Consider the following 26,130-nt stretch of genomic DNA (forward strand, 5'->3'; position numbering starts at 1 on the left):
ACCGCTGTGCGACCGAGTGACGTCAATTTAACGCGGTCTTTGTTGTGTGCGGCGAAGCTGAAGCGAGCGGCGTATGTTGCGCTCTTGCGGCATCATTGGTTGCACCAGAGCGGCCGACTGAAGCTGGTCCTGTCCGCCGATGGCTAACGAGAGGCTCCGGGCTCTGGAGGAGGTGGAGAAGGAGATAGCGATGGTTCTGCAGTGCGCGGGTAAGAACACCATGCCCACGGTCGTTCATTTGCTTTCGACAAACGACTCGGTGTCACTTGCATTAAATAGAAAGGGCGGTTGATGCTGCTTCTTTTGAACTTAATGTCTAAAGTCCGTGCGATCAGAGGTGGTTCTGTCTGTGCCGAACAGAGATCAGGGCACTGGTTGTCATAGGTTTCTGGACTGACTGACACAGAGTCGGACTTCCTGACAGCTGTTTAACAACGCGTCCCAAACTTGAAATCAACCGCACATAATGTGTTGTACACTATCATGTCTGTAGGGCTAATGTGTTGTTGTACGCTTGTCTCTGGCAGGTAACATAGTCCTGGAACTCTCCAAAGACAAGCATAACGGCAGCCACCTGGACAGACAGCTGGTCCAGTTCCAGAGCTCCGTCGGCCGAGTGGAGAACGAACTGAGCTCCCAGATCCGCTACCTGACTCAGGTCAAACACACAGCAGCAGTGGCTTAATGACGGGATATTCGTGGTCTTTAATTTGACAGGTTACTCTGTTTAGACTAGATGACAGGTGACTCTAACTGTTCGATCCCCTCTCCAGGTAGCCACTGGCCAACCCCACGAAGGCTCCACATATTCGGCCAGGAAAGACTGTCAGATGGCGCTGAACAGGGCAGAATACACCAAAGTCAAACTGGGGGAGTTGGGACGGACCTGCGAAGTCATGCTGGAGCAGCAGCAACTGCAGCAGCAGCAGCAGCAACAGCAGCAGCAGCAGCAACCATCACAACAGCAGCAGACATGAGAGCAGAGTGTACAAATAGTCGGTGGAGTAGTGACCACTGGGCATAACATTTCGGTCTGACGCATGAGGCGAGTGTAAGCCCTTATTTCCCTTCACCAGAATTCTCATTTTTACAGATCCCTTTTGTTTGGAGTACAAGCAGATAAATAACAAAAAAACCAACAAAGGAAGAAAGGATTCATCCAATAACTTGCATTTTTTGGATGTAAATGTGTTTTGTACTTTTGGGTATATTTGGTTGTTGGGTTTTCCTTTTGTCAGGCCACACATTAAGACACGGCCGCTAGGAACTGTGAATAGATATTTTTTTACCTCTGTTCACCTTTGGTTTAACAGCTGGCAATGTTTGCTTTTGCAAACAAGCAATGTTTTGTATGAAATAAAAAGAATAAACACAAGGTATTTGGAGATTTTATGTCTTTGTTTTGAGTAAAATGAATGAAGAATAATACAGACATGGATTTGGATAATACAGACAGACGGTTGTTTGGAGTCACCAATTAGGTACCTGGAGAGAACCCACATGGAGAGCCAGGCACCTGGGCAACTAGGTCGTCCTCGCTCCCAGGCCATCGCAGTAATCGCTACACCTCCATTCCTCCTTTTACATTGTTTAGATTGTTAGAGCAGCACACTGTGTTTGAGTGGCAGGGCAAGCTATTCATACATCATGGAAGAGCTGCGTTCTGGCTTCACACAATTAAAGGCACTTTAACACACATCAACACTAATACAATGCAATGATCCACATTATAATATGTTATATAAAAATTATTGTAAGAATAGCAAAATAACTACAGTTGTTATATCCCTGATATGTTGAGAACAATATAATGTATGTCATCATAAAGAACAGATGAACAAATCTTCATACAGTAGAAAAAAATAAAAGATCTTCTGAAATTGCTCTGAACAGGATTAGCTACTGTAGGTGCTTCCTAAAGCTCCTGTCTGATGATCAGATTATCTCCTTTGTTTATAATAAAAATACAGCTTGTATTCATAATTTGACATACTGATATTTGATAGTTTATCAAAATAATACACTGCTTTACATAACATGAGGTACATACTGTATAGGAGTATGAAGAATACATGATGAATGTAACAGTTTAAAGATCTGTGAAGACTCATCTTTAAAGTTAGAGTCAGCAGAGGCCTGGCTTCCAGTAACGTATCAGACTAGCAGCCTTGTCGCCTCTCTGGCTAAGAGAAGCTAGTGGAGCTAGCCCAAGAGGTCACCTCCGTCTTTGTCACCTTTCTCCCCAGTTAACCGCAGCCGAGCGAAATCCTCAAACACAAAGTCGTCCAACTGAGATGAAGTACTAAAATCAGAAAGAATTTGATCATACCTTGATTCAAATCAAACACCACACACACACACACACACACACACACACACACACACACACACACACACACACACACACACACACACACACACACACACACACACACACACACACACACACACACACACACACATACCTCATGTCAAATTCTATGAGGTTTGTATCCACTGAAGCGTCGGACTTAGGAGCAACAACTGAAAAACAATGTTCCATTGAGTAATTAAATCGCATTCTAATCTAATCTCTCTAATCTAAGGTGGTGAATGTGAGGACACTTGTGTTTCCTGTTGGGTAATGGTTAGCTAAGATTCAATGGAAAAGCAAGCATGTAGCTGTGTGTGTGTGTGTGTGTGTGTGTGTCTCACCTGGCTGGGACTTGGGCTGCTCAATTGGTTTTGGGTGCATTAGGACAAAAGGAAGTTCCACTGCTACATCCCTACACCCACAAATACATATAGAGGTAGAATAATCATTTTGTTCATACTTGTCTTAAAACAACATGTGTGAGTTACGTACCCTCCAAGGGAAACCACCAGTCTGACTTTAACTTTGTAAGAGACCACGATACCCATCATCTCTTTGGTGGTGCCTTCCTTTACACTGAAACGCATCAAGATGAGGGGGACGGTGAACAAACAGGTCTTTGGGTCATCACACATATGCACTTTCTGTGCCCTCTAATGTGTATATGGGTGTGTGTGTACATTGTGCTGGAGGCCAGGTTGGTGTCTTCATGCTTAAGCTTCCCATCCAGGGCCAGGCCTCTCTTTGCACGGTTGGTACCCAGTATGGGGGTCAGGGTGTACACGTGGCAGGAGGTGGAACTCGGGGACACCTGGTCACTGCAGGTGAGGTGGGGTCAGAGGCCAAAGAGACAGGACAGCAAAGACAAACACGCAGTCCCCCATTAGTTTTACTAGTGTAGCCAGGATGAAGCCACACGGTTTGAAAGAGAACTCACTCTGCTTCCACCTGGGCCACTGGACACTTGTACTGGGCAGTGGAGAACAGACAGATATCAGCGTACTGGCGAACTGAGAGGAGAAAAGGTGCATTGTTTAGATCTTAGTTCCCTTTTTTATATTAAACCAAAAAGGAAATAATCATAAAAATGCTATCACAGTATGAACTGTGGGTGTTGGATCACATTGAGGATCACTGTCTTGTCTGAGGACCTTCTACATGCACCCTGTTACTGTGTTTCTACCATGTAAAGCTGAAGGTTTCCTGTAGAATGAAGAACGTTATGCATTTTTATTATGAAATTTGACTCGTGTGTTAAGGTACTTATTACAAACTAACATTTAATAACCAACCTAACACAGACAAACAACATCTATCACATCTGACCTTATGAAACAATGTTGCATTAGAACTGTGGTTCATCTGAAGCATTTAAAAAAAATAAACCAATGAAACTAAAACCAAAAAAATGATGCATTATGATGAGGAACAAGCATTGGAGGATAACATAAAGAAAGAAATGTGGTGTATTATATCCTCTTTGCTGAACCCAGAGGTTATGGATCGGCTCATTGGTTTATTGCTCTTGCTTTTCAGTTACTGATGCTGAGCTGTAATAACTGCAACCTGCCGGCTGCAGTAGGTCACTGTGTACGAGCAGCAGAATTACCAGAAATCTTGACCTTCTTCACGGTTTTGGTGGAGTTGTTGGTGACTTGGACGTTTACGCTGATGGGTTCGCCGTGGTAGTACAGCTGGAGAGAGAGAGGCAGCGGCGGTGAAGTGTGCATCACCAACCGTCCGACACACAACGCGCCTCAGCGCTACCTCTTTGTCCAGCGACGCCTCCAAGTGCAGAGATCTGTCCGACATGAGGAAGTTACGCCTGGTCTCCGCCGTGGGCTGCGCGCCCGGCTTCTCCGGGGCGTACTGAACTTTACGGATCACCAGGCTCAAAGAGTTCCTGGACACGTAAACAGACACGCGTTCCAATATTACGGCCTCCGCGGGTGCGTGATCCGTGTCTGGTGCTGTATTTCGTACGGAAGTTATGGGGCTGCAGTTGGTGCATGTGTTGTACCTGTGGTGAATCTTCTCGTCAACAGTCTTTCCGCAGAAGGCCTGGAGTTCGAAGTCCACGCCACACGCCTTCCCAGAGTCCTCTGGGCCTGGCTGCAGGGTCACGGAGCAGGGCAGGTGCTGGGGGACCTGACACATCCAGACAAAAGGCAGCTCTATGCACAAGGTGGTTTACGCTGCACGCGTTCATAGAACGACGCTCTATGGACTATTTAGTGTGACCTAATGTGAGCAGTGGTGGTCTTACAGTGAAGGTGAAGGGGAGGGCATGCTGGCCAAGCTTCTTCATGAGCCTCCCCTGCAGGCGGCTCAGGGGCTTCTGCTCCTCCTGCACGGGAGGGAAAACCTGGAAGGTGCTCACATAGAGATCCTTCCTGAAGGAAAGGCCCAAGACATCAAGGTCCTCCCGACCGTAACGGAACGCACAGGTCAGGCGCACAAACACTGGGGATGGATCAACACGCTGATTAAACAGAATTCATTTGATCAATAAATGGGTTGGTTCTATAATCTGAGTCGTCTCACCTTTGCGATCCTTCAGATACTCTGGGTCCACGATAAGCACTCCGTCTAGACAGCACCCACACCCATTACATACTGTACTGCACGTGTATATGTGTGTGTGTGTGTGTTACCTCACTCACCTACTGGATCCACATAGTCCAAGTGATCAACAAAATCTCTCTTCCCCAAATAAACTGTGAGCTGTAGGACACACAAAAGAAATGTCAAACAAGGATCATCTAGAACAGCTACTGCGAGACGATGGTTCAGAGATCACAGCGTTTTCACATCCTACCTTACTGTTGGGGCTGGACTTCTTAAAGACTCTGCAGAAACCAGAAAATACAAGAATGTTGAACCTTGAACCAATCGATAAATATAAAATCTGATAATTACTAAACTGTAGGTCTATTACAATCCATATACTGTGACTGCACATTTTGGTAGGAACGCTACAATTATTATTGTGCGATGAAATTAAACAGTTTTTATATCTGAAAGTCCTTCGCATAGTAAATTTAAAGTGATAACTATTGCTTTAAAGCAATAGGCTAAATACTGGGGAGGTCAGAAGAGCCAGCTAAAAAGCTGTGTTGTGGACGTGCTATGAAAAATACATGAAGTTCACCTCTAAAAGCACCACAGTGTTAAATCCATCCATGGTTTAGCTTAAGCACCTGTCCTAAGAGTGTGGGGAAAAGCTAGAGCCAGCGGTCACGTGACGAGGGCCCGTTCACGCCAAAGAGCAACAGTCCCCAGTTAACCCCGACTGTGGGATAACTGGAGTGACTGGGCAGAACCCACACAGACTGTGGAGATCATCACAACAGCCTTGACCTCCACCGAGGTTCTGCACGCGACTGCAGTTTTCAGCGCACGGGCCACGTCGCCTCTGCAGGAATGTGCTGCCTTTAACACTCAGAGGAACATAAACAAGTGCAGGGGACAGAACGCACATCCTTGCCGTCACCAAAATGTCACCTGCTTCCTGTCAAGCTCTTCACAAAGCCAGAGAAATCTAATCATGAAAGAGCTCCCGGGTTTGAAATCTGACCATAAACCCAGAGCAGCAGAGAAATGCTGAGGTCAGCGCTGGGGACAGGATGTGCTGCTCACACTGTTACAGCCTTCACTAATCAAAAACTAATCAACAGGTTCCAGGCTCCAGAGGATTAATAATCTCCACTACAGGCAGCCTCTGACGGTCAGGTCCAGGTTCTACCTTCCACATGTCACTTCTTCTTGATATTTCTACATGATATTTTTGTCAAATCGTTTCCTGCAGTAACAAAACAAAAACAGAACTATCTCGTACGTCGAGGTGCTTCTCTATTTCGGGCGAGTGGTTTCCTGTGGACTAAACGTGACAAGCTCTAAACTATGAGCCCATCGATGGAGGGATTAGCAGCTGTAGAACCCTTGTCTGAACACTTGACCTAAAACCTAATCTGTTTGTTAGTGTTTGTTACGGTGCAGTAAAAAAACCAAGATGTATCAACAATTAAAGCTATGGATCCATGTGCGTGAGGCCCCTGAGGATTGAGATAAACAAAGTGAAAACACTTCAAGAAGAAATGTGTGAATCTATGTTTAGCCGTGATTACAGAGCAGTGTCGTGTGTTTAAACCTTCGTCTCTTACGAAAATTCTTCAACCGTAAAGTACACGCATAATCTATTTAACGGGCCGTTTAGTTAAACCGCACTTTGGGAAACGGGAAAAACGGGAACATCTTGTTTAATGTGCTTTTACTTTTTCAAAAAAAAAAAGTGCAAATAAAGAAAGAGTGCGAGTGTAGCGCTCAAACGTTCACAGCTGCACAAGTGAAAGTTGGGACGCAGAGCGAAGAGACACAAACACTCTCCGCGGGTGCCAACACCCGAGACCTCCCGTTTCCTCCTCATATAAGGAAGTTAATCCCGACCCCCCGCTCTCCGCGGCGCACGGTGCCGCTCCGACACCCCCCCAGCTCCGCCGCCTCTCGGCTGTGGACGCGTTCACCGATGCGGACGTGCAACATCTGGACCCGGGTCGCGCGTGTCCTGCGCCACCGCGGCTCCCGATGACGAGTCCCTTCGGGAGCGACGGTCGCGTGAATCACGTGAAGCCGAGTCGCTCCGAGTCGCTTACCTGGTCCCCGCTTTGTCCATCACGCCCTCTGATCGGCCGGACACCGCTGCAGCTCCGGGCTCTGCTCCGCTGGGCGAGCCGCTGGTCGCTTCCAGGCATTAACCCGTCTGTTTCCGCAGTTCGGCGGCTAGGCCACGCCCACCGCACATGATTGACACCCCGGTCACTGCCCCCGGGACAATGTATAATAATACGATTTAGAGATGTAGTGCATTTACTGTCATTATACGTCAGTGGCTCTATAGTGAATGAACCAACTTCTAAAACACAGGAACCTGAGCTCAGCGCCTTCATTCACAAAGGGGAAGTCTACATTTTTAGACATTTTAAATGTAGATCTATCAATTAAGCCTGATTTCACTCACCTTCACCACAACGAAAGCCGTGTCACAGTAACAGAGCGAGGTCTCGTATATGCTATACTATACAGATATATGTAGAATTATACAGAAAAGCCAACACAATGTCTCCCTGGAGTAAAACGAGGAGAGGACAAACGTAAACATGCCCCCCATTGGCAAATTGTGTTATACATTATCTTTTCCATCTGAGCCACAACAATAGCTGGGATAAATTGTACGTGTCCTCCGGGTAAAAAATGTGGATTGACTGATGCGAAGCGCGCTGTGGAACCATCAGAACGTCCTGCAGATGAAGTTATACTGACAGATTCTGGACTATCATGACACAACAAAGCCTTGAATTAAAACTGAAATCCATGCGGCCCTGCTTGGGATTTAGTATTTGTTCACCCCTGCTACAAGCTTAACTCTTAAATCTTTTTTAGGTCATTTGTGTCCCCTCACGTTTCCCTGTGTAAATCGCAGCAGTAACAGTAAAACGACACCGCTTCCTGTGTATCGAGCAGACCCCTTAATTCTGAAAGGACTAGCCGGAAGTTCCGCTGGATGTGGGCGTGTCCTTCCAGCGCGTTGGGAAACGCCTTGACTGCGCTTTTCACCAGGCGGGGTCGAGCCGCCGGGTCCAGAGTCCAAAGGACGGGAATAGAGCAAGTGATAAAACGCCGTGTGAGCGGACTGTGCTGCGTGTTTCTGTGCGTGGGGACGTGAGTGATGGCGAACCGCTGCGCGTGGAGGCTCTGTGCGCTGCTGGCGCTGCTGCAGCCGCTGGGAGGTAAGGCTTTGTCCCGCACATGGTCCGTGCTCCACCTTGGTTCAGTGGCGACTAGCGGTCCGCCGGCCTCCGTCTGGTTTTAACCGCACAGCCGCTCCGAGCAACGGTCTGCGGCGGATTCCGTTATATTTCCTTCGCCGCCCGGTAATAACCCGAAGAACCCGTTAAATGGGTGATAGGTTTTGAACAGAACATCTGGAGGTTCTCTCCGCTATTTGCCGTTCAAGTGGCAAATGGGTACGCGCCGTTATAAATGGAGCAAGTAAGAAAAAAACCATCGGGGCATAATAACCGGATTGATGGTTTTAAAGACGGAGTGACTGGAGGTTTAGCTGTTATAAACCTTATAAGCGATGCGGCAACACCCACTGTGAGCTGCAGCCAGGTGGAGGAGGATGGAGGAGGATGCGACGCTCAGTGGTGATGGGCAGGAATGGTTGTTAGAGCTGATGTGTGACATTCAACACGAGCTTTAGGCAGGAGATCGGGAATATAAGCTATTTGTATGTGAAGTAGTGTAATATATTATATGAAGCAATATGAGTATAAAGTAAAGTAAATTGAGATAATACTCACGTGCTTCTTGTTTGATGGCGAGGTGCCTGTGTCAAGATGAATTAAGCAGACATTAAAAGGCATGCACATTTAAAAGGTCTGATCCTCTGGATGTCAGGACACAAAACCAATCATGAAGCATGGACCTTTGCAAATATCTGCAATAAAACTGGTGAGGATTAAAGACGAGAACGTAAAGCACTGCGCGGTCCCAGGAGAGCAGTGGTCTCGTCAGGCACCGAACAGAAGAAACAGGAGTCGTCCACATAGACCGATAACTGGGCCTGAAGGTCCATCCAGAACCTGAAGTGAACGAACGCTTCAGCAGAGCCTCTGAAGACCTGTACAGAGGTGCCAGAGGTGCCTCAGTAACATTTAATGTAGATAAGGACAGAAGACCCTGCGAGTCAAAGTGAGAGCAGCACGATTTGAAATTGAAATATATTCAAATCTAAGTTGAAATTCATTCCATTAATAAATGAGGAAAAAGAAAACCTCTCAGTCTGTGCGATGCTTGAAAGACTGGTGTAACAGAGCTACTGTAGTTGTACACATAACAGGGCAACTACTCAGCTTTTAACAGGACAGTACAGCTGCGTACAGGCACGGCTGCCTTTCTAGTAATAAGACCAAGACCACCATGTTTTATTATATTGTAATCTAATGAATGAAGCACTAAATTACATGCGATGGTTTTATGCATATAGACATGGTAAAATGACTAATATACATTAGTCCTCCAGTGATGTTGTTTCTCACGCCGACTGTGCGATGGAGACTTTGACCGACAGCCATAATAAACATGCACTTAAAAAACCACAAGCCTCGCTGTCCTCACACAGATCTAGTCCAGTAGGGTCCACATGAGGACCGCCAGCGTTGCCTGAAAGGTGAACACACCCCCAGCATGTGCAGCAGCCACCGGGCTCTGTCTTTTCTGTTTATTAATCTCTGCGCTGTAGCCCGGACAACAGGTCTGGCACCGGGGCTACGGCTGAACTCACCAGCCGGGAGTTGATCACAAAGGCCCCTATCAAAATATGCGCTGCTTAAATCAGCAATGTCCTCCGTGTGTTTAGCTGTGCGCGTCGGGTCAGTGTAACGTGTCCGCTTCCTCTGTCTTCACCTGTAGTTCTGTCGCAGGAGCTTGATCTGGCGGATGCCTTGGATTCGAGTGATCCTAAACCAGGTAGGTGGGATGCATTTACTTCTACATATTACATATTTATATTACTTGTTCCTCTCTGGAGTGTGCAGGCTATGTTTAATCGACATATATATATATATATATATATACAGAATGTGTCTCAACTTTTTTTGACCACAGCAACCCCGGCACCAAAGCCAGCAGAACCAGCAGGAGGAGCAGGAGTAGGTGAGGACCACACATCAGCTACTGAAAACACAAAGAGTGATGTGTTTAATATGATGAATAATAAAGTTTAATACCAGCAACGTGCAGCCATCAAGCGTTTCCTCAGTCAGAAGAAGATGTAGAGGCATCAACAAAGTCAGGAGGTGCAGCTTCTAAAAATGCGTTTGTATCATTGTCCCCAATGTTCTCTGCAGACCTGAATCTGGAGGACTTCTTTAAAAGCACCACCACCACCACTAAGGCTCCCCCCAAGGTTTTGCCTAAAGCCCCTGTCGGCACCAAGGCCCCAGTCAAGCCCAAAGTCAAGCCAGGTGAGACACAGACCTGTTTTGGCAGTTTGCTCTGAGAATCACGAGTTCCGAGAATGAATTTCTTGCTGTTCTTCAATGTAAAAGGACCCGTTTGCGTTCACTATTAAAAACATCTTTTGACTCCTACAGCTGGGGGTGATCTCGACCTGGCGGATGCTTTGGACTCCAGCAACGACTTCAGTGGCAAAGATAAGGGCAAAGGACATGGAGGTGGGTGCTGACAAGACTGGCAACAAAACACGGCCCAGGTCCAAAACAAGAGCCACAACATGGGAGTTACTGAAACAGACAAAATGATTAATATGCAAAACAAGAGATGTGACTGATCCCGACACTGAACGAGCACATAACCTAAATCACTTCAGAAGAACAACAGCTGGCGCACACACACAGTGTGTTCAGCTCTGTGCCTACATGTGTGGCCGCCCTTTGTACTTACTGGAAACACAGTGTCACAGAAAAGAAAAGACCACTTCATGAGCTCCCACTCAACACACAGGACAATTTTCCAAGTCGTTTATCTATGAGAGACTGAGCTCATTGTTGCTCATCATCCACTGCCAATGAAGCCTCTGGCTAGTTTGATTTCCCTGCAGCTATTGCCGTTCTTTACCATCTCTGTCTCCTTCAGGTGGGTTTTCTGACACCGATTTGATCGACGTCAGTAAAGACGAGACCTACAAACCTGATAAAGGCAAAGGCAAAGGTAACGCCTGGACACACGTTGCTGAATAAAACCAGAAAGGAAGAAGCACATTTACAGGACAGGACAGGAGCTCAGTGTGAAGGAGCTTCCCCAGATGCTAGAGTCTATTACTGAACCAGATTTTGTTCATATATTGCAAATCACTAGGCTCTACAATATTAATAGAGCTCTGGCAGTAATAATCGTTAGCAAAAGTTTATTTGTCAAATTTGCAAAAGCACGCTCAGCATCGTCTGTTCCTGTTTCCTCAGGTGAAGCAGGTGGTCACAGCATCGACCAGAGCGATAACAACACAGGTGGCTTTTCTCTCCAGCTGTTCTCGGTAACTGACGCCTTTTTTCTGGGAACCTACTCTATATCTTTGTGTGTCTTCGTTTTCAGAGACCACAGCAGAGGTGGGCACCATTGCAGGGATTGCCAGCGCTGTTGCCATGGCGCTGCTGGGTGCAGTCACCAGTTACATCTCCTACCAGAAGAAGAGGCTGTGCTTCAGTATACAGCGTAAGGGTTTTACATGCGCATGTGAATGTCTTCATTATATTGGTGACATTAATGCTAAGGATGTAGGGTCACCTACAATAGGGCCGAAACATCTGGACATGCGGTAGTGAAGCTGTGTTTGCGTGTGTGTGTGTGTGTGTGTGTGTCCTAAGTCCTAAATCCTGAATACGAGTCCAGTCATCACAACGCACGTCGCTTCATATTTATGATAGTTCTTCACTGGTCTGATCCAGTCATGTTATCACCGGCTGCATCCCGTGAAAATGCTTGTGTTGTTCCACAGAGAGCCTGAACACTGACATGGTGAAGGCTGAGAACCCTGAAGCTGTGGTGGCTACAGAACCACAAGGTGAACCCGCCTGCAGCGGTTACTCTACTTACACACGATAACCTCCTAAATCATTGACCTCTGTTGTCATTTTAATCTGTGTTACCTCTATTTGTACTGTGTCTCCGCAGTTCAACAGACTCTTCTGCAGTCACCCAGTGCTGAGCCCCCCACTGAGGAGAATGCTGTGTAACACACCCACACCATGCTCTCACACACACACACACACACACACACGCACGCACGCACGCACGCACGCACGCACGCACGCACACACACACACACACACACACACACACACACACACACGTGCGCACACACGCGCACACACGCGCACACACGCACGCACGCACGCACGCACGCACGCACGCACACACACACACACACACACACACACACACACAGCCCCTCACCTCAAGTCAAACATGATTGTAAACCGAGTCATTGGGATATAGACTCCGAAACAAACAAACAACATGTCTTTACAATAGTAACATGGTCCATAATTATTTCACATACACACACAACAGACTGTCTGTGATGCTGAATGTGAACTTGCCAAATGTATGCGTGCACATGTGAGTTTATAGTTTAGTCCTTGCAGTGCAGGTTTATTGTTACCTGTCTTTCAGCATGTTCTGCATTTACACACACAGATTATTTTACATCTGCGTCTGTGATTCACTTAAACCTAAGAAGACTGATGTACGGCTTTTAGAAACTAACACTCTGACAGACACACTACACAGTCAGACAATGCTTCTAAGCACTTGGATCAAATGTCTGATGAGTATGAAATGGTTTAATAATGAAATGACTGTATATAAGTTAAGTATGAAGTTATTTGTCCAGGATAATAAGCAGTAATTCTTCCATCTGGCCACACAAAACAAACATAGATTTAGGGTTGTTGTTGTTAATCTCACTAATCATTTTATGAAACACCACCTGGTTAATTATCACACATTTAGATGAGACAGTGACTGAGTCCTGATTATAATTATAATCCAGCTGACTGTACGAAGACTGACAGAACCTTGTTGCTGGTGGTGATAATGTTGAAGCTGTGTGTAGCTTTGCTTCTTGTGTGAGTCAATTCTCTTTTTGTTTAGATGAAGAAAACTGTGAACTTTGATCAGAACATTTCATTTCACGTTCCCACTTGTGACACAGTGCGAGATAGGATGAAGTCAGGTGGAACGTGGAACAGAACAGGACTTGGAGTCAGTGTCTACTGTCCAGATACATGTGTAGCAGCTCATGCGAAACGTGAGTTAACATATTAAAGCTAGTGAACAACCACTTACTTATAGGAAGTTACATTTTAGTTTACTGTGGGATCTCATGAACTCTTACTTATTACTTGATATCAATAATAATCAACCAGGCTTAGTCATATCTTGCTGTACAGTATGTATGGAGCCCCACGCCTAAAGGGCATTGACATCATGTAACAGTTGCATCATTGGCTGCTACAGGCTGATCTTTTCTATCCTCTATAAAAAGCTGCCTTATTCAGATCTGGATCTTTTTGCAGTAAGGAAATACGTTTAAACTGTCGCTTTTTTGCAGTCTGTAAATAGCTTTCATTCTGTAATTCGTAGGCATAGTGAGGATCCATGGGTCTAAGGGGTAAAACTGACAGTGAGCGTCAGCTTCTTTGTGAAGAAAGAAGTCGAAATGCTAATGTGACCCAGTGAAATGAAACTGACGCCGCCTGTAGTTGGGTGAGCTCTGCTACGGTTTGAGGGTAGATTCCCTCCGCTGTTCACTGAACAGGAAACATCTTCTGTGTCTTATGAGCTTTAGAGATTAATAGAACCTTTCTTCCAGATCGAGAAGCTGCAAAGAGCCTCATGGACGTGAAGCTGACTGATGCAACTGCTACATTTTAGCCAATAGTGTTTGTGACGTGTTGCGTTGTGTTAGCGTTGCGGTGCCGGTTGGTGCAGTGGGTTGATCGCTGTTCCATGGTGTCCATCGTGCTATCGCTCATCTGAAGGATTCCCTCGCTTTTGGGTCAAATAGTCAAAAATACTCTTCTGAGAGCTTCAGATGCAGTTGGACGGCCCGGCGCTTTGGGTTACGTGGAGCGAATGGACACCGTGAGGCAAAGGTCAACCAGGTGGATAGATGGTGTAACGGTATTACTCCATAAACGAGGAAAAAGAAAACGAGGTGTGATGTCATGTGGCATCGGACGGCGTGAGCGCGATGCTCAGGAGGATGGACTCGGACAGACTAGACACTACGATAGCTGGGTAGATGACGTTAGCGGCAGTAGCAGCTTTAGCGGTTTGAATATTAGCTTTTGTGATGATTGTACATATTAGTGTGAACTCTTGTTTGTACTCATAGTAGAGTGTGTGGGCATATTTACACCCCGCGGCCACTTCGTGAGCTCCACCTGTCCAGGCTAACGCAGTTCAGTTGCATTAGACTTCACAGGTACCTAATAAAGTGGCCAGTGAGTGTATGTTGTTTGCGCGTGTGTGTGTATTTTCACTTTTGCCTGCTCTTTTTACATTTTGTACCTACCTTCACGTTTCCTAATGGCCCAGCTGGCCTGTTGTTGTAGATATTTCACAGCTTCCTGCTGACGGGTGATAGTTTGTTGGGTCCCTAGAGATACGTGGGCTGACTGTTTTCTATACTGTCTAATATTTGATGGCCCGTGTTGTGTGATGGCAGTGATGGGATGGGTTGTAACATGCTGTGCCTGTGGCTTTATATCTGTTTATTAACCCTTTGATCGATGTGAGTTGACGTGAGATTATCTTACATTTAACTTACTGGTCTGTTCCTGAAACGTCTGGAGGCTTTTGAAGTGTGCGTGGTTCCTTCATGATGGACTTGTCGCTCTCTGGTTTCTCGGCCACCACCTTCACACATGTGGCCTGTGTGTGGTGGAGTGGTCTGTAGGGGTGAATGTAGGAGTTCAGCAGTGTTTTACATCGTGTCTTTAAGATGTTCAGGTCCTGGAAACCTGTGTTGTATGAGCTGTGTTAGTGTTGGTGGCCTATAAACAGTGTGTAACGTTTCTACTGAGATTTTGCTCGCTACGAAAATGAAACCCAGACCCTGATCCATGTTGCCTTGAAATTGCTGCAGCAGACATATTTCCCAGATACTAGGACCGGACTGTCAGTCAGTCTGCGACAGGGCACTGGCAGCTGAGTCTCGACAACTCTGTGCTCACCCAGCTAAACAATGAGCTGAGGGGCACTGTGCTCATAGGCTGGTTGCACCAAGATGCTCTCAGCTTCAGATTTTCAAAACTGTCCCACCACGATCATGTTTGCTCTCAGGCAAATGGGACTGATCTGTGCCTGGGCACAGCTGGACTCCATCTACACGAGACTCCATCTCATATAAATTGAGTTGGGGAAACAACAGGAAGCCATGGGGAGATATAGCTGCAGATCCTAGCAGGCTGACACGGTCCATGTAATTGTTATGCAAGGCCTATTTCTTCAAGTCCAAACCAATATTAAATCTAAAACAGATCCAGTGGTATTGTTATATTATCATCACACACAAATGCAGTGCGTCACAAACAGATGTGAGGGTTTGGATTTGTTTAGAGTAAATCCACATCTGAGTGCAACATCTTTGTGCAACCAGACCCTAAGAGATCAGTTGCTGATGCTGAGGCGTAAAAAGACAGACTGAGAGCGAACGTGTGATCGTTACTGACCACAGACCAGCACATTTACACAAGCGAAGCAAGGCTTCAGAATCCGCCCGCCGCGTCGCGTTCGCAGTCGAACCCCGAGTCACGCCTGGTGACCTCTTCGCTGTGTCAGCTGTTATTCAAATGGTGCTTCCCTCTTTGCCTTATGCCCTGCACCGTCTCTAAAGGGACACACTGCAGATCCACCGCTCAGACGCTCCCAGCGACACCCGCGGGCGCCGCCGGGAGCTCCGGCCTCTCAGAGCCGAACGTCACACAAAGCGAATCCAACATAGCAAACCTTCCTGTTAACTGAATGTATGAAGACCCCACCTCTGCTACGGCAAAAACACACAGTCACCAAAGAGGTTGAACTTGCCTTTATGGAATGAATGAGCTTTTTATAGGAGTGAAGGAAGATGACGTGGTCTCGGCTTTCGTTGAATGTAACACATCGACACCTTCTAAGTGCAGCATTTGTACTATTTTGATGGGTAGAAGAAGAACAGTATGTCCACGAAGAGACGATACACATGCACCGAATATCTTACACTATGAGTCACTGATTAGTTCAGTAGCAGTAATCAGTGGGATTACTGTGCTTGTGTCAATGTGAGTGCACTGTGATTTACCTGGACTGGACGAATAACCAGTTAAAAGCATCCCTGTACCCTAGAGGTGTGTAAACCCAGACATAGTGACTGGACTGGACTCACCTTTCATCTTTAAGATGTTTCACCGTCTGAAAGGCTTCATCAGAACCAAGCTGAGACGCTCCAGTCAATTCTTTCTTCAAAGCCGGTTGTAGCTAAACAGAGTTAGAACAAGGCAATATAAATGGGCTGAGTGTTAATCACAGCCTTTATTCAAAGACATTCGGTCAAGCCACTTACTAAGCGTGACATTAAGCAGCCCAGGACCCGGTTCTGGTCCAGTTGTGGGTGCCTTTACTCGAGTAAGCCAGGCATAAACGGAGGCAGCGATTGCTTTAGCTGGCTCAGTGAAACGTCTGCTTGCTGTCAGGCTGTGTGTATGTGACAGCGGCGTGGATGCAGTCACACTGTCCCCTCCATGCTCCACATCAGTGCCTGTTACTGCACAGCCAGACGAAAACCCAGCAGCCTCGCGTAAGAACCACGCGTAAGGGCCGGCAAAGCTGTTCAACTATTTTGGGGCTGGCTTTGCAGATCCACCTGTCTCACACACACACAAACACACACGTATCCGGCGTATCCCTTTTATACGACCTTTAATGCATGCTTTTCTCTACATACAGTACTTTAAGCGCAGTTAGTTGTAGCATATGAGTGTTGAAGTGATTGTTGTACAGTCTCCATTGTTTGAAGTGTAACAGTGAACTCTTTCTCTCTTATTCCACTATGATAACTGGCAATATGTTATAGATACATGTTAGTAAAATGAAAACAATAAAACACGCTGAGAACAACACAATGGCTGGAGTTTTGAATCTTTTTTTTATTTTTCACGTGGAATGTCAGAAGGTTTGTGTTTAGCATATATTATACATGACGTTTAGCTTCCACAGGTGATGTTCAGGTTACACTGTAAAAACGACACCAGCAACAGAAAAACAAGACACTCAACTTTAGGAACATGGGACCAGTGAGGACTGGAACGTGGAACACTTTCATTAGACAAACTCACAGACAGAGACAGTCCCAACTGTAAGAGGACTGCAGACGAAGCCATACTGTTCTGAAGGAGAACGTCACTGACCTTTGAAACACTGAAAAAAGAAGTGTGAGAAAGTGTGCAGTGGTTTTATTAAAATACTAAACGGCAACTGCACTTATTTACAGAACATCTAATGAAAAACAGCCCTGAGACAATTCAAGCAGAACTGATCTGTAGACAAAGATCAACAGAGGGTTGACAGGACGGCTGGAAGCTGCAACAGGCCAAACTAAACTCTCAGCACAGCGTTAAGTCGCCTCTACAGACACCTTGCAGACACTCATCCTTGGGTCTCATCAGCTGAGAGAGCTCTAGGTAACATCAGCTACCTCCTCTTGTCTGCCATCTTTGTATGCAGGTCAGTTCTCCTGAACTTTCATCATGCAAAATAAAAAAACAAAACAAGAAAAACAGCAGAAATACTGGTGCCACCTTCACTGCAGTGAACTGAGATCAGCTTTTAAATAAACAGTATGTTGCTGCAGCTGGTTGTTCTGGACTTTGGAGATTTTTAAATAATGTTATTAATATAAATATTAAATCATGACCGTAGGTCACCGTTGGTCATTTCAGTCTAGTTATTAATACTTTCTTTAAATACTTTATAAAAACAAGAATTCGGTTTCCTAAAACGTTTTGCACAAAGGTAGGAATGTTAATACAAAAAACGGCACACTCAAGATGTAACTCCATGTGATGGCAAAGGGTGATTGTGCATCTGTGTGTCACACGGCAGTGTGCAGTGGAGTTCCTGTCGAGTGCGTGGGGGAGGAGGAGTGTTCAGGGGAGGAGGGCAGGGAGTGGGCGAAGGCCTCTTTCTGCAGCTCCTCCACCCTTCTCTGCAGCTCTGCTCTCAGGATCAGCAAATCCTTCAAAGTCTGATGCACAGGCACCTGAGATACAAAACATAAATAGAGTTGATCTGGATTTAATCGGACCTATACTTCCTGCTACATCACTGCACCATCCCCACCTGTGGTCTCATGCGTGGGTTCCAGCGAGCGTAGTAGCTGGTCCACAGCTCCAGGTGTCTGGAGGAAATGAGTGGATACAGAACATGGTGCTCATAGTCCACAAAGAAGGGGTTAGTGAAGTCCTCCGGCTGGCTGGTTGGAGGCAAGAAGAAACAAAACAGCAAGTCAGTAATTACCTCTGAGTCAGTCGTTCGCTCTAATTGCTCATGTGATCCACATCATGTGGACTAACCTGTTGATGTAAGACCACAGAGACACAGTCTCGGTCTGCACTTCCTGCACAGGACAAAAGAGTTTAATGACACATGTTTCTCCAGACACCTGAGCTCTTGTGTGCAGAAGGTGGTACGTACCTTTGCTGCCCTTTCCCCCTCACTGTTGTAGAGGAAGGTACCAAACAGACAGCTGTAGAGGTGGTCCAGCACAGTGATCAGGAACAGCTCGTTGAACTCAAAGGCTGCTGGGAACTGGTTCACAAACAGAGGAGGGATTGTGGGTGAAAAGCAGCTGAGCTCATCCACATAAATGCTCATCCTCATTACTTGAGCACATGCTGTTATGAAAATGAATGTCAGTTATTCAACTTAGTTGAAGGTTTATGAAGCCTGAGTCTGACCTGTCGAGTCATCTGCCAAACGCAGTCAATGAACTGGACAAAGAGAGGGGAGCGCTCCGAGTTAGCGTGGTTCTCATCACCGTGGCCGACACGCTACGAAGGACAGAACACACTCCAATTAGTGGAACAAACTCTTTAATAACATGCCAATCAAATGCTCTGCTGTCTGCGTCTAATAAATAAATCACAGTTCCTTACTGCAGCAAACTTGTGTCCAAAACTAATCCACTCCTTCTCCACCAGAACCTGCCAACACAGACGGACCATTATTATTAACAGCATACAGGTGAAGACCAAAGCGCACCGTTGACACTAGTACACGGTGTGCAACCTGGAATCCTCGGAGTGTGCGGTAGTAGCTGTCCAGCATGAGCATGGCCAGGGAGGTGAGCTGAGAGGTCCGGTCCCAGCCATCGCTGCAGTGAACCACCACAGACGTCTTCCCAGACTCCAGCTTGTCGGCTATCTTTGCTGCTCCTGCTAATAAAAGCTACACACAACACATCGTCACTTTAACATCGTAATGCAGCAATTTAATTGCAGTACTCTATAGTATTACAGATTATATAGCCTGTTGTGATTTACCCGTATGTACTCCAACCAGTGGGTCTGGTCGATAGCAGAGTGCCAGTGGGCTTCATCTATGGTGGGATAAACCACATCCTTCATCTTTCTCAGAGACTCTCTCATCACATGGATGTTAGGAATTTCCAGGAAGTTAAGCTCCACGTTGGGGTAGAAGCTTTCGCTCTCATACCCTCCATCCTTGGCCTGCATGTGGTGGAGGTAGCAGAGGCGAAGGATGCCAGAGTAAATAGAGAACAAGGTCTGAGTCAAGGTGTGAACTTAAGGTGGTATGACAGGGAGAACAGCCCAGAGGGAGCTTGTCAGGACGCTGTACCTTGTTGGTGACTGCCACACTGCTCTGCCGGGCATCAAAGATAGTGAGCTTGTGGGACTGGGCGTTGGCATCCATGATGATTTGGAGGAAGCGTTCGTCCTCTTTACAGCGACGGTCTGAAGGTCCAACTAAGGGCTGGCTGGAGCGAACGATGGTGGCCTGAGATTCAGGGTGGATCCAAGACAACACCTGCAGATGGAGCAGAACCAGTTCAGGAAAAAACTAAAGTAATGGACATGAATCAGTCAGTAACATTGCTGTTTATTGTGAAACAGTCTGATGCACTATGCCCTACTAGTAAAGCACTGAATGCATTCTTCCTTTAGAAACTGTAACATAGGAATCTGTGAGGCTGCTGTTTCTACGACTGACCGGTATCCGATGCTTGGCTCGGAACACAGACACTCGTTTGATGTCTTCATCTGAGATGTTGGTGGGTATGACCAGGATGGAGGGGTAGGTGTCACACAGCTCATAGGTGCTGTTCATCTTACTGATGGCCCAGCTCTCGTTGGGGAGCCCCTGGCAAAACAGAAGGGACAAATCCACTAGAAGCCCAAGGAAAATATACACAACAAATACTGTACATTTCTTTAGAGCAGGATGAAAATCTGAAATTGTTGCCTACATATAAAGACACCATTGCTTTGTCAATAATAAAATTTATTAGTGTATATGAAGTTCATCTGAGATGTAAATGCAGCTGAGAGATTTACAACAGGAATCTTTGAATCCTCATAATAGCTAATGATGTGTAATGAAGTGAAAAAGGTTGTTTGAATGTTTCACCACTGCTCTGACTGGCTTGAAGCCTTCCAAATAAACGGAAACCAGTGATGACAGCACAGTGTTAATGAGACGGCACTTTTTCTGCTCTATCAGACCATTCGTGTGTTGTCACTTACCTGACGCCTGTATTCTGCTATTGGGTCATACACCTTCCAGCCATCTACAGGAAACTGCTCCTTGTACAGAAAGGCAAAGAGGGGCTGCCAGGGGGCAATGGCATGATCAGTGTTACTACACAAATCTGTGTTAAAATTCAGAGATTTACAAAACATTGTAGAGATAAAACAAGTTTGTGGTGATGACGAAAGCCTCTGCATAAAACTGACCAGGCTGTGTGAGAGAGGAAAGGCATGTTTGGTCACAGCCTCTAGTACATCTGGAAGGCTCTCTGCCATCTTATAGGCAAACCTGGGACTCCTCATGTCCTGGTGCAAGGAGAAAATCAGAGGGAGAGTTAAACATAACACAACGTAACAGACACAGTCACATTTGAGTTAATGTCTAGCTATGATCACTGCTGTAGTGTGCGTGTGAAAACAGCCTCCTGTGTGTGTGTGTCTATGTGATACCTTGCAGACCAGCTCAAGTCCTTTAGTGTTCTCTCCCTGATGAGCAACGCTAATGGTCTCAAGTCTGCTTATGGCTCCCAGGTTTACATCCAGAATGAAGGGAGACTCCTGCATGTAGAGGACACAGACTGACCTTAACATGTGTGATTATGTTGGACATTCAATGACGATCAGTGCTAAATCCATGGTGAATGAGGTTTACGGTACCCTGTCCACACTGGTGAAGTACAGCTTGTAGTCTGTGATGGTCAGAGTCCCATTAACCAGGCCACTGAATGGACAGATGTACATCACATCCTTGACTGAAATTTAGCAACACATATACACACACAAAAGAGAGAAACAAGCATGTGTCATGTGTGATTTATTAAGGATATGTGGATATGACTGAATACAGAGAATTATTATTGTTATATGTTATAGACACAACAATGATAGACCCCCTTAACATACCTGTTGTCTGAATAGTCTCTCCTGGCAGCAAAGGAACCTGGTTCTGGAACATTCTGGTTTGTGCCCCATATCTCATGGATGGAAGGTTCTGTACAGAACACAAAGCAGTCAGCAGGTCCACAGCTACTGCAGGCCTCTACCACTGATACCTAATGTCATCAAGGTTCACTAAACCAACAGAATGAACCTAACTCATCCAGTCAAAAATGGGTTTGCTGTGGTACTGTTGCATTTAGGTGTCAATTAAACATATTTCTTGAATGACTGAAATGATCATAAAAGAATAAGAAAACTGTATGGACCTGCATGTAACACCCTGGTAGCACTGACAGGGTTTTGGTTGAGTTTTGGGTTTGGGTTGACAGGGTGACACAAGCCTGACTCACTTCAAACACCAAACACAACTGAGGAACAGCAAGTGCTACATAGAACTATACCATGTATGGGAAAAAACATATAAAAAACATGCCGACATACAGCATCTGGAGCCACCTTTACATGAACACTAGTTCCTAAGTTAAGCTACTGTCACTTACACTGCAGCAAAGCTAATGGCTGTACTGTAATGTCATTGTTCCAGCCAACGCAACAACAAGAACAACAGATTTGTCGGTGACTTTGGGTCGTGCAAGACAACGAGACAAAGTCCAACAAAAAACTCACATTAGAATGGCAGGAAAGTAAAAGAAGCAATGTTTTGGAAAAGTCAAAGCACAGACTTCAAATACTGGGACAGGAACATAACAAGGTGGAGCGTGTACTTTACAAAAGTAACCTTGATTCTGCAGCAATGCTATAAATGACCACCTGAATTAATGATGAAGGTTTGGGCTGTGAGAGACCAGCATGCAGATCACAAGTGAAAAAAATGAGTAAAAAGGAGTGAGGAGAGACAGTGACAGACTTGCCGAAGCATTGGAAGGATGCTCAGAATCACTTTCTCCACAGTAACAAAGCCCTTCATCATCTAAATCCTGTTGCAGATGTAAGCCAGCATGGAGAGAGCGAGAGACAAGGAAAGGAGAGGAGGACACATTGAAGAGAACCAGTTAGTATGTTGTAAGTACTGTAGGACATGCATTCACAGCCCACATCCTGCTGAGATGTACGAACTGGCCATGAAATATCATCTCATCAGACGAACATTAAGAAATTAAAAAAACGAATTAATCAACAACAAAATTCGTTTAAAAAAACAGAAATCAATATTGCTATTTCTCACACTAGTGAAAATCACCAAGAAGCGCAATTTATGCAGGAAACCTGAAAATTTCAAGCTGTGACATCACTCCTCTTGTTCCAGCACGTTTGCCTGAAAGTTGCACAATAACTTAACTCCGAGTGGTTATTTAAATAGGATGCAAAGAAAGACACAAAAGTACAGAATCCTTGAGCAAAGAATGAAACCAACGAGCATCAGGGAGTAATGACTCGCAGGTCTGCATAGAGTGGCTACGAAGGAGGAAGTACTCCTGTAGTCACCTTTAGCCACTTTCATGTTTACACCACTTCCTGTTACTTTACAGTGCATATAATGTCCCCACTTCAAATACAGTGCGTAATACATGGTTATACTTGAACATGTGTGTGCGGGTTAGAAGACAAGCTGATGAGTTAACTCTTACCCGGGTGATCAGCCTCTTTGACATCTGGTGGTTAAACAGCCAAGTACATGACACACACACACAGACACACACACATAAACAGAACACATGGAGTTGACATGAAATGGAAGCCACTGTAATCACTCTCTGATGTCACACTGGAGTCAGTTGTACTTTCAGGTAAAGCGACAAGCAGCACAATGGAGCCGATCTGTGCAGCACACCACGAGGCAATGGAACAAAAACGATGCAGCACAGCTCACAAAAGACGGCAGAAACAAGAGTAAAAACCGCTACAGCAAGAAGAATAGAGCTGCACGACGGCTAAGCAAACACGCCTGTGATGCACAGAAAGCAACAGAAAACGTCTGGATGACAAAGTACAGGTTCACGTTACAGCATCTAACACAGACTGTTCCTTACATCCATTCACACAGTGGAGATGAATGTACGCACAGTGTGACTGAGACTAATACAACTTGAAAGGTACTGTACAGAAGACAACATCTGCAGATTGTAAAACTGAGTGGAGCTGGAAATAGTCGGATTAAATCAGATTTCTTAATGATGGCCGCCTTCCACAATAATCAAGCTCTTCTAAACTATTTCAGTGCTAACCTGACGACTGATCTTCCTCTTCCTGCTTTATCTTCTCACTACTACAACATCCAGGGACAGGAGCTACATGACGCAGAACTTGTCTTCCACCGTCAAAACAGTGCAAGTACAGCCCAAGCGTCAGGAGGCAGGCAGTCTAACTGTACCTGTGACATCCAAGGCTTCAGAACGATACAGTGCTTTATTCGCTCACAAACCGAGCTACTGGTTCAAGGACAGGCGGTCACGAACCAACGGGGAAGCAGGCTGCTGACAGGCAAAAGCAGTAGCTCTACACTAGGTCATAGTAGAGATAAAGTCCATTTAAAAAAACACACACAAAGCGTGGCCCAGGGCGCACACAGCGGGTCTTACCGCGAAGTCCACCCTCCTCCCAACCTAGGAATTCAAAGCAGCATCTGATGAATAAGGCATTGTCAGGAGTTTGTGCGAGTGAGTGCATGTGCGTCTACTGTGCGTACCTTGCTCTCTCTGTTCACAACGTCAGGTGGAACTGCGCCCGAGATCTGACTGGAGAGGGTGGCCGCTATCAGCTGTTTACACCACTCCACATGGGAACCTGTGGGGCTGCAGAGCAGGCAGGCGGCACAGAGGCAGCGTTAGAGCAGAGTTTCTGCCTGATCTACAGCATCACACCTGCTTTACACATGTTCATACAGCCATCGGGCCTGTGCTACACAGTATATTACAGCATCACCCCTGACGCTGTATACAGGTATACATCTAGAGCACCAGGCCTGTGTGCTGCATCTTCAGCATCAGCTTGATGGGATGAGTGGTTTCCGTGCTGGTTACGTGCTCCAGCCTCCTCCTCCATCCTCCTCCACGTCTACATGATGACACAGTGTGAGGCCGACGAATACAAGCTGTCCCAACACGTCAGGACAGACAGGGGCACGCACACATTCCTCCATCCGTCAAAGCACGCTAGCTTAGTCTAGCTAGCCGTCATGGCATCCGCTCATAACCGCGGCAGCAGCAGCCTTACGGTGCGCGTGCGGACGTTTGCGTGTGTTTATCTGGCGGCTGTTGAACGCATTAGCGTTAGCATCTGCTTCAGTGACATGACAGTGAACCGGCCCGGGCCTCAGCACCGAGCCCGTGCTAGGCTAGCTCACACTGATGCTAGCAGACGTGTCACACTGTTGTCATTTACTGTGGAGGTTACGCCTTTGCCTTCATTTGCCGTTAGCTTCATCAACTTGAGCTTGATCGATTATGTGGTGCGTTACTTTTTATACATAACATTAAACGGCGTTATAAATTGATTTCATTGAATAAGTAACGCTTTTAAAAAAGCACGTTAATAATTGGGCCGTTTTCATAGTTTATAGCAAGTGAACGGGCTAACAGAGTGACAGCCGCGGGAGCTGCTCACCCGTCCGCGGAGTCCCCGGCGGCTGGTCCGCACGTCGCCGAGCCCCAGTTCTTCCTGCTCGGCGCGGCCCCGTCCGCCGCGGCGGCAGCTGCGCTCGGCTTCTCCATCTGCTCGCTGTCCGGGGGCGCGGGGCCCGTGTTGTGTCGCCGCTACGAGGACGGAGTGGTGGTACAGCTCGGGTCCAGACCCACAGCCCCGTTCTACTGGTCCTACGAGCTCCGGACCGAGCGTAAAATCCGGCTCCTCGCAGGACCCGGCGGTTTCCTGCGGCTCGGTGACTGCAGCTTCCTGCTCCTGACAGAGGCTCGCGTCTCTTCCTGCGTGAACGACAGAGGCTATGGCGAGCCTTCTCACACTTAGCGGCTTTGAACTGATTACATGCATAATTATATTAATGCTAAAATGGCATTTAGACGAGTCAAATTACATTTGGGACCTGTATTACTAGTTGTAATACAATTATAGATATCGTAATTTGCTGTTATAAACCAGGCAGAAATGCATTACAGATATCTAATAAACATATGGATTGTGGATAGCCAGAATGTAGTTATATATCTTTAAAAGTAATTATTCCTAGTCAGAGTACAGTTGTGGATATCACAAAGTAATTTTTTCACTAGTCTAAATTCTATTTTATTTATCTTAAATGTCTGCAATTATACATAGTATAGATAGATTATAGATAGACAAGACTAGATAAGCTAGTCAATACTACAATTAAAAATACCAGTAATATCTTGGCTTTATATTTAGATTCGAAAAAGGTAGTAAATATATCTTTAAAATGTGGCCAGTTATGAATATCTGTACTTGGAATTGTGACTTGTCGAAACAGAATGACGGATATCTGTAATTCGCAGTCTGGATAGCTGGAACTCACATGTGGATATTCAGAATTCTAATTGTGCCGAATCAAAATCTAATCGCGGATATTTTAAATTA

General features: G+C 46.0%; 4 protein-coding genes across 10 annotated transcripts; 2 read left to right on the forward strand and 2 right to left on the reverse strand.

Moving 5' to 3' along the window:
- The first annotated feature begins 71 nt into the window (after positions 1–71).
- Positions 72–1,385, forward strand: med11 (mediator complex subunit 11). Its single transcript, XM_029141040.3, has 3 exons — positions 72–209; positions 528–658; positions 774–1,385. The coding sequence occupies exons 1-3, from the start codon at positions 140–142 to the stop codon at positions 975–977; spliced, it is 405 nt and encodes a 134-aa protein (XP_028996873.1). The 5' UTR covers positions 72–139; the 3' UTR covers positions 978–1,385.
- Positions 1,377–7,160, reverse strand: arrb2b (arrestin, beta 2b). Its single transcript, XM_029140622.3, has 14 exons — positions 7,006–7,160; positions 5,172–5,202; positions 5,017–5,077; positions 4,898–4,942; positions 4,620–4,816; positions 4,374–4,501; positions 4,121–4,256; positions 3,963–4,047; positions 3,291–3,363; positions 3,034–3,171; positions 2,846–2,929; positions 2,695–2,765; positions 2,466–2,523; positions 1,377–2,302 (listed from the first exon to the last, which is right to left on the reverse strand). Exons 1-14 carry the CDS (start codon positions 7,023–7,025, stop codon positions 2,203–2,205), a joined length of 1,227 nt encoding a protein of 408 aa, XP_028996455.1. The 5' UTR covers positions 7,026–7,160; the 3' UTR covers positions 1,377–2,202.
- A 760-nt stretch (positions 7,161–7,920) lies between these two features.
- On the forward strand, positions 7,921–12,213 carry cd99l2 (CD99 molecule-like 2). The gene is made up of 10 exons (XM_029140892.3): positions 7,921–8,139; positions 9,827–9,883; positions 10,022–10,069; positions 10,264–10,380; positions 10,510–10,590; positions 11,012–11,086; positions 11,338–11,382; positions 11,468–11,587; positions 11,871–11,936; positions 12,047–12,213. Exons 1-10 carry the CDS (start codon positions 8,079–8,081, stop codon positions 12,106–12,108), a joined length of 732 nt encoding a protein of 243 aa, XP_028996725.1. The 5' UTR covers positions 7,921–8,078; the 3' UTR covers positions 12,109–12,213.
- Positions 12,214–17,044: 4,831 nt separating this feature from the next.
- Positions 17,045–25,526, reverse strand: mtmr1a (myotubularin related protein 1a). Of its 7 annotated transcripts, XM_029140263.3 has the most exons (20): positions 25,186–25,526; positions 24,269–24,374; positions 24,162–24,185; positions 23,211–23,234; positions 22,494–22,559; positions 21,586–21,673; positions 21,340–21,434; positions 21,133–21,240; positions 20,890–20,988; positions 20,680–20,763; positions 20,147–20,296; positions 19,775–19,963; positions 19,459–19,644; positions 19,205–19,363; positions 19,072–19,119; positions 18,874–18,966; positions 18,611–18,724; positions 18,490–18,533; positions 18,257–18,389; positions 17,045–18,176 (listed from the first exon to the last, which is right to left on the reverse strand). In XM_029140263.3, exons 1-20 carry the CDS (start codon positions 25,290–25,292, stop codon positions 18,009–18,011), a joined length of 2,085 nt encoding a protein of 694 aa, XP_028996096.1. In that variant the 5' UTR covers positions 25,293–25,526; the 3' UTR covers positions 17,045–18,008. The 7 variants fall into 7 exon arrangements, with proteins under 7 accessions (XP_028996096.1, XP_028996104.1, XP_028996106.1 ...); XM_029140271.3 differs by lacking the exon at positions 24,162–24,185; XM_029140273.3 differs by lacking the exon at positions 23,211–23,234.
- Between the last annotated feature and the right edge of the window lie 604 nt (positions 25,527–26,130).

This window comes from Betta splendens, chromosome 2, assembly GCF_900634795.4.
Source record: "Betta splendens chromosome 2, fBetSpl5.4, whole genome shotgun sequence".
Classification (NCBI taxonomy): Eukaryota; Metazoa; Chordata; class Actinopteri; order Anabantiformes; family Osphronemidae; genus Betta; species Betta splendens.

Coding starts and splice junctions, on each gene's coding strand:
- mtmr1a (XM_029140263.3), bottom strand. CDS start 25,292: ATGGAGAAGCCGAGCGCAGCTGCCGCCGCGGCGGACGGGGCCGCGCCG. Junction 21,674..22,493: donor AGCATCCTTCCAATGCTTCG/GCAAGTCTGTCA, acceptor TGTTCTGTACAG/AACCTTCCATCCATGAGATA. Junction 20,297..20,679: donor TAGCAGAATACAGGCGTCAG/GTAAGTGACAAC, acceptor CTGTTTTGCCAG/GGGCTCCCCAACGAGAGCTG.
- arrb2b (XM_029140622.3), bottom strand. CDS start 7,025: ATGGACAAAGCGGGGACCAG. Junction 4,817..4,897: donor GTATCTGAAGGATCGCAAAG/GTGAGACGACTC, acceptor ATCCATCCCCAG/TGTTTGTGCGCCTGACCTGT. Junction 4,502..4,619: donor CCCTCCCCTTCACCTTCACT/GTAAGACCACCA, acceptor TGGATGTGTCAG/GTCCCCCAGCACCTGCCCTG.
- med11 (XM_029141040.3), top strand. CDS start 140: ATGGCTAACGAGAGGCTCCGGGCTCTGGAGGAGGTGGAGAAGGAGATA. Junction 210..527: donor GATGGTTCTGCAGTGCGCGG/GTAAGAACACCA, acceptor TGTCTCTGGCAG/GTAACATAGTCCTGGAACTC. Junction 659..773: donor AGATCCGCTACCTGACTCAG/GTCAAACACACA, acceptor TCCCCTCTCCAG/GTAGCCACTGGCCAACCCCA.
- cd99l2 (XM_029140892.3), top strand. CDS start 8,079: ATGGCGAACCGCTGCGCGTGGAGGCTCTGTGCGCTGCTGGCGCTGCTG. Junction 9,884..10,021: donor TTCGAGTGATCCTAAACCAG/GTAGGTGGGATG, acceptor TTTTGACCACAG/CAACCCCGGCACCAAAGCCA. Junction 11,383..11,467: donor CCAGAGCGATAACAACACAG/GTGGCTTTTCTC, acceptor CTTCGTTTTCAG/AGACCACAGCAGAGGTGGGC.